The following is a 7,127-nucleotide window of genomic DNA, read 5'->3' on the forward strand; positions in this document are numbered from 1 at the left end:
CACACAAAATATCAATATCTACCCTGCATCATTTATTCATTCCTACTCCCACTGCCACACCCACGCCCACACCAGGACACTGAGCCTTCCGTGCAACACACAAAATATCAATATCTACCCTGCATCATTTATTCATTCCTACTCCCACTGCCACACCCATGCCCACACCAGCAGACTGAGCCATAAGTTTCAAGTGAAGCGTTATTTTCGAACCTCCTTTTAAAAGACAATTCAGCTTGTAATATATATAACCAAAATCAAAATTAAAATACCCAAAATATCACAATAAGATTTTTTTTTTTTTTTAATGCAAGGAAGAAAGAATCAAAGGCCATGCGTCTCCAAGGTTGTTCCCTCTAAGACAAAATAAAAACATATATACTGTAGGGTATGATTAAATGATTGTACAATTTTGGACGAGAATATAGTAACAAGTGGCTTTTGCAGGCCTCTTAACACTTGTACCTGAGCGATTTATTTCATACATTATACCTCCATATCTCTTGTATGCTACTCACTTACGCTAGGTCGATGTAAAACGAAATAAATAACATATAGTGGAATGCTGAGTTATAATAAGGATAATAAATCGCTGAGAAAAGGGAGCTACGGATCATTTAATGCGTCACACTCAAGGCGCGTCCGTCACTTTCCTCCCTGACGCATCATATCGGAGAGAAAAATACCAGAAGAACATGCCAGGGAAAAATACTAGAAAAATATACCAGGGAAATATACCAGGTCTCTTTACGTTACACCTAGGCTCGGTACTCTCTATCGTTAAGGAAGCTCCCTAACATCTCTTCCCAAGCGATTTATTTTGCATATTGCACCTGTTTGCCCTCCTCTGCGTCATATAGTTCCATGTAATAACGCCTCACTTTACATCTAGCGTACAAAAGGATATTAACTAGCCGTTTCTAAAAATATATCGCTAAGTACGAGGTGCTGAACACGTCCGTCACTTTCCTCCCTGACGCATCATAAAAGAGAGAATAAATTTTAGACATATATAGGAATGTCTAGCTTATCATAGCGTTAGCCAGCGGAGGAGAGTGAGAAGTAGAGGAGGTAAAATATTAGGCGAACTATTGTCCTTGTTGGTAAATTTGGGGGGGGAAAAATTGCATAGAAACTTATAGATACAGCAGTTTTCTTAGCGCTCTCTGTTTGAAACTAACTACCTGCCCAAAGTAAATAAAACAAGGTAAAGTACATAATTACATTGATAAAATACTTAATAAGTCTTAAGCTATCCTCCCCCCACAAAAGAGTGCGCCAAGAAATTACATATGTTATAAGGGGTCATTACGTCAACGTGAAAAGTTGTAGATGAGTGTGTGGCAAGAAGGTCTTGCGTGTGTGTGTGTGTGTGTGTGTGTGTAGACTAACTTTCTGTTTATGTCAAAATCTCACAGGAAAATGGAAATTACGTAGAGAAATATCGAAAACTTTCAGTGTTACAGGTACGTTGTAGATAATTTTTTTCCATCGTCAGCTACAAGTATAAACAGAACTGTACATAGGAATTATGCTACGAAGGAATTAAAAAAAAAAGTTGGAAGGATTTAGGAACTGTGTTGAGGAATGGATCAAGAAAAATACCATAATACAGCATGAAATAATAATAATAATAATAATAATAAAAAAAAAAAAAAAACGGATCTGTGTTTACGAATTATGCCACTAAGGAAAAAGGAAAATGTTGGAATGAGCTGTGTGAGGAATGGATACAGGATAAAATATATATCTATTTTATGATTATATGAAACTTTAAAAATATGCATGCCGAGAAACGAGTCCTTAAAAAAAAAGAGCCTAAAGTCAGTGTTTCGATATTTCCAACACAGATATACAACACTGTCTTCCCTCTAAGTTTTTATCGCCAAATATCCTTGACATCCAACACTATCCATCCCTAAACAAGGCGTGACTTCTATTATATGTATTTGTTTTGAAAGATGCGCATTATAAATCATGAGTATTACATTTTTTTTATTGTGTAAAATGTAATATCGAAGGACAGGGCTGCGTTTAAGCCAAATTAATTTTGGCAACGCTATAATGAAGTCTCTCTCTCTCTCTCTCTTGTAATGAAAGAGTTTGATGGAGTTTCCTTCTAAAACCCAGTAACTGTACTTTTTTTTTTTTTACTCTAACAGCCCAAATTTTCATCCTTTCTCAGCTTATTTCTCGTAGCTCATTGGTAGAAAACGATATTACAGCTTTATAATCTCTTCAGAGCACTTCTTCATGACTAGCAAGGTATTCTAGCCTCAACCGAAAGTCACAGCTCAGCATTCAAGATAGCGAGATGGTAATTTTAGCCCAAGTTTGGCGTAAAAAGAGTACAGCACATCTCTTAACCCAAATATCGTCATCTCGCATTTAGAGCATGAGTACTATGAAAAAACTAGAAAATAAAAATAAAAAATAAGGTAAGGGAAGTGGTTTAAGCTATGTCCGCCTTAGAAACTTCATTTTGTCCGTTTCTCTCATAGCCACGACGGATCTTCTGCAGGTAGTTGTCCACGGGCGGCAGGAGCAGCGGGATTTTCATGATGACAGCGATGAAGGCGGGGTAGAGGGCGTACTGCAAGGAAAAAACAAGAGGTGAGGTGGTATTAGTAGAAGAAGAAAATACGGAAGTAGTAGTAGTAGTAGTAGTAGTAGCAGTAGCAGTAGAAGTTGCAACCCCATTCTCATCTGAACGTGAACCCAGTGGACTACAGGCTTATGTTACTCCTTTCCTGCAGTCCACCATCCTTCTCTTCGGGGTTAGGGAGGGAACTGAGGGACTTTAGTACAACCAGGCAGAGGAACCAACCAGTCTGATCAATGTCACTGCGTGAAGGCGACCATCTCCAGCACCAGGATGTCAAGTACTTCTGGTTTATATTCCTTTCACCTTAACATGCCTCTCTGCATCCTTTCCATAGCACTTCTTCGTGACTAGCATCATACTCGTATTCTAGTGTTAATCTGTTGCTAAAATTCAGCACTCAAGATGGGCAAATGGCAATTTTTGGCCACGTTAGAGAACAGTTTAGTTAATTTATTATTATTATTATTATTATTATTATTATTATTATTATTATTATTATTATTATTATTATCATTATCATCATTATTATTATTATTATTATTATTATTATTATTATTACCGTGCTGTTGTTGTTTGTGTTCCTGATTTTGTTGTTTGTTCTTTTATTTAGATCTTACTTGTGATTCTAAAGAATTCTAAAGTGCTGAAGTGTTCTAAAGCATTCTAAGTGTTCTGGAAGTGTTGTAAAGTGTTCAGAAGTGTTCTTACCTGTGGTCCAATGGGCAGCGTTCTAAAGCACCCCCAATAGAGGAACATATAGTGCCAGCCAAGGAAGATGTCGTGTGATGCGGCCGCCACGAGAGCCACCCAGCCTAGTTTGCTCTGAATGAAGGTAAATTCCCGCCAAGACAGTGTAGCAGTGACGGAGGGTAGCGAAGACACTCCCAGTACCACGAGGAGACACAGGGAGATCGCCCCTGGAGATATATAAGGTTAATTTTATGTTGGAAGAGCCTTTTTGATAAATTTTTCTATTTTACTGCTATAGATGAAAATTTCCGCCATGTCAAGTGTGTTTTTTAAGGCTACTTTTCGTCGAAGTTGCTATATATTTTTTTCAAGACTTCAGTATGTTGATGGAACTGGCAAATCAACTTCATCCCTACCAGTGGACCTTTAATAAACCCTTTTTTCGAAATGAATATGGCGTTAACAGCAGAAAAGAACCTCAGAAAAAGCTAGAGGACTTTAAAACACCAACTTCGCATAGAGAAAGAGATGCTACGTACCCATTGTCATGAAAATCTCGCCTCTCCAGTTCAATTCCGAGTTGTAAATCGTGAGTGTCTCCTGTTTGGTCGTGTTTACATCAATCACCACCTGAGTTTGGATTTCTGTGCCTGATTCGTACAGCCACTCCGTTGTCTGTGGCGTGAGGTAGGCCACGGAGATGCAGGCCTGGGGTTGGGGGAGGGATGTTGTGAGAAATCTTTAGGTTTTTTATCTTATTTATTTATTTTTACGGAAGATGAAAGGAGTGTGTGTTAGATGTCTTTATTTTTTATTGATTTATTATTATTATTATTTTTTTTTTTTAGAAGATGGACATAGAGAGAAAAACAAATTAAAAAATCCATACACCAGGGTAACTCTCTCTCTCTCTCTCTCTCTCTCTCTCTCTCTCTCTCTCTCTCACTCAAACCTACGTGCATGGAGGCGAGACCCAGCATAAGGAGACCAAGCTGTTTTCTCATCTTCAGCCAGTCATCCAGCCATTTCGGAAACCTACTGTATTTTGTTCCACGCCAGAGTTGGATGTAGGCAGCGATCAGGCCTGTAGGAGTAGAAGCAGCTTAGAATTGGGTCCATGTTGACAGCGTTTATATTTCAAAATCAGGATTAGGTTGTTGTTGTTGCCCTCGTCGGCGCTATCAGGTCAGGATGAACCGCAAATGAGATGCTAACACGAGTGAAAGCTACTGACCTGGGATATAACAGAAGGCCAGTGTCCAGATGGCGGTGATGGCAATGACCCTGTTGAAGTTCTGCATTGCCAGGTGCTTCCATTGATCCTTCCAGTCCCCAGATTGCAGGTTACGGCAGATCTGGAACCTGTGGGGAGGAGGACGTGTTAGGTCAGGTGATACGTCGGTGCTAAGCAGACTGCATAAAATTTCAGAACGTGCTTAAGTTTATCTGTACATTTTGGGGGAGAAGAGGAAGTAGGAAGAGGAGGAGGAATATAGATAAAAAAATAAAAAATCTCACGAGAAGAAAGCAAGGATCCATAGAAACACGAAGATTCCGAAAACAACAGCGACAGGTCTCTTCCAGGAGGGCATGAAACGCAGGGGCACGTCCTCAATGTCCCGGGCAGCTTGTAGGGCGCCCCAGTCCACGGGATGGAACCCAAGGGCGCGAACCAGCTCACTCACTTTCTGCTTGGCGTCTGCGTGGTCACTTGCGATAAAGACCTGGGGAGGAGAGAGGAATTTTGTGGGGGTGATATATTTTTGAGCTTCGTGTCTGTCTCTCTGTCTCTCCCCCTTCGTTTATCTCTCTGTCTCTTTCTATCTGTCTGTCTGTGTCTCATTTGCGTCTGCGTGGTCACTGGCGATAAAGATTTAAGGAAGCGAGGGGAATTTAGTGGGGGTGGTGTGTGTTTTGATTTGTGTCTGTCTCTCTACCGTACCCCTCAGCTTATCTATCAGTCTGTCTGTTTATCTATCTATTTATCTGTCTGTTTATGTATGTATATATCTATCAATCTATCTGTGTCTCGTCTTGGCGTCTACGTGGTCACTGACGATGAAGAGCTAATAGCAAGGAGAGGAGAATGTGCAGTGAAAGAGTGAGTTTTGATAGCAAAATGAATTGCTAATCTCTAAGTCTGTCTGTCAGTGTGTCAATCAGTCAGTCAATCTGTCTATCTATTTATCTATCTCTCTGTCTATCTATCCGTCTTAGTCTATGTTTTTTTTTCTTTTTTTTTAATGTGTCCGACTCTGGGCATAGGCTTCACAGCCTGCTCTCAAGGCCCAGTAGTCCTCCTACATACCATACACCTCTCCACATGTCACCACTTCGGCGCTAACACCCACTATCCATATTGAATACATGCTAGGGCTGTCTCATACAGGACTGGTGTATTGGTATTAGCGGGGGTACATTTATGACATGTCGGCCGATTATCTGGTAGATCAGGAAAGTCTGCTTTTATGAAATTCAAATCCTTAAACTGTTCCCTGCCCCAGCCAGGATTCGAACCTGGGTCCATCAGGACTGCAGGCCGCCTCTCTACCGATTCAGCCACCGCCTCCCCCATCTGTTTGTCTATCTTTAAATAATCATCATCATCCAGACCACATTTTCCATGCAAAGGCAGGGGGCGGTTGGGTCCAGAGATCAAGGACATAAATTACTGAAGGAAAACCAGCAAATCTACCAAAACAAATGGGCCACACTCCCACTCACTCCCCATGTAAGCCCACGGAATCCTAAACAACAATCAGACAAGGCTAGCACTTACCTCCTTGCTTCCCTGTAGTCCTCCATTCTCAAGAGCATAGGCAGAGAGAACATTGAAGCCTTTGACCACCTTTGCGTCCTGTGCTAAACCCTGGAGATATTCGGCGTTGCTTCGATAACTGAGAAGGAAGGAGATGAGAATTAGATTGTCACTCTTCAGGTTAGAAAAATCTGTCTGTGTCCCTGTCTGTCTGTCTATCCATCTGTCTATCCAATCTGTTTATCTGCCTGTCTGTCTATCTGTCTATCTTTAGCCAGACGCCTCGCCATCACGTTGCCCTACCTCCAACACACACACACACACACACCGCTCTCCACCTCATCCTTCCACCACATCTACGGTCTCCTTGCCCCTTCATATGCATTAATCTCCTACACCTGTCCACCCCATCCCTCCACCTCACCCTCGGTCTCCTCCTCCTCCTCATACACATACTTACTGAGGTCCACGGCGTTTTTCAGTGTTGTTTGAGACGTCGATAAGAATTTTTTCCTGAAGATTCTGCAAAGGAAAGATTGAGAGGAATATTAGGCAGTATTTTACAGTGGAGAAATTAATATGGCAATGTGTTGTCAGAAATTAACTGGTATTATTATTGTTATTATTATTGTTATTATTATTATTATTATTATTATTATTATTATTATTGTTATTATTATTATTATTATTATTACTATTATTATTATTATTATTGTTATTATTATTATTATTATTATTATTATTATTATTATTACTATTATTATTATTATTATTATTATTATTTTGTCACCTGAAGAAGCTAATTTTTACCTGTAGGGGTAGGTAGTCATAATGATCACGTCCAACAGCAACTATCACTACATGAGCCGCCCCAACAGCCACTTCCTGTCCTGTCAGTGTGGCTCCTGTCTGTCTCACCAGTTGTCTAAAGAAAGGAGGAGAGTTATTAGGTCTATTTTTATTATTTTTAACTTTTAACATCATCTTCGTCGTCATCATCATCATCATCATCATCATCATCTCTTATCCTGTCAGTGCGGCTCCTGTCTGTCTCACAAGCTGTCTAAAGAAAGG

At 40.2% G+C, this 7,127-nt stretch overlaps 1 protein-coding gene across 1 annotated transcript in view; it reads right to left on the reverse strand.

The window, feature by feature from the left end:
- Nucleotides 1–2,340: 2,340 nt before the first annotated feature.
- Nucleotides 2,341–7,127, reverse strand: part of LOC145391816 (metalloreductase STEAP4-like) — a 72,748-nt gene continuing 67,961 nt past the window's right edge. The window contains exons 4-12 of the mRNA XM_080266304.1: nucleotides 6,864–6,978; nucleotides 6,514–6,575; nucleotides 6,075–6,192; nucleotides 4,814–5,019; nucleotides 4,530–4,657; nucleotides 4,252–4,379; nucleotides 3,835–4,003; nucleotides 3,314–3,522; nucleotides 2,341–2,593 (exon numbers count right to left, since the gene is read on the reverse strand). Coding sequence (XP_080122430.1) covers nucleotides 2,453–2,593; nucleotides 3,314–3,522; nucleotides 3,835–4,003; nucleotides 4,252–4,379; nucleotides 4,530–4,657; nucleotides 4,814–5,019; nucleotides 6,075–6,192; nucleotides 6,514–6,575; nucleotides 6,864–6,978 — 1,276 coding nt within the window. The 3' untranslated portion in view covers nucleotides 2,341–2,452. The remainder of the gene's footprint in view (nucleotides 2,594–3,313; nucleotides 3,523–3,834; nucleotides 4,004–4,251; nucleotides 4,380–4,529; nucleotides 4,658–4,813; nucleotides 5,020–6,074; nucleotides 6,193–6,513; nucleotides 6,576–6,863; nucleotides 6,979–7,127) is intronic.

Source organism: Coenobita brevimanus, chromosome 20, assembly GCF_032717465.1.
Source record: "Coenobita brevimanus isolate Jiangsu-jjx chromosome 20, ASM3271746v2, whole genome shotgun sequence".
Classification (NCBI taxonomy): domain Eukaryota; kingdom Metazoa; phylum Arthropoda; class Malacostraca; order Decapoda; family Coenobitidae; genus Coenobita; species Coenobita brevimanus.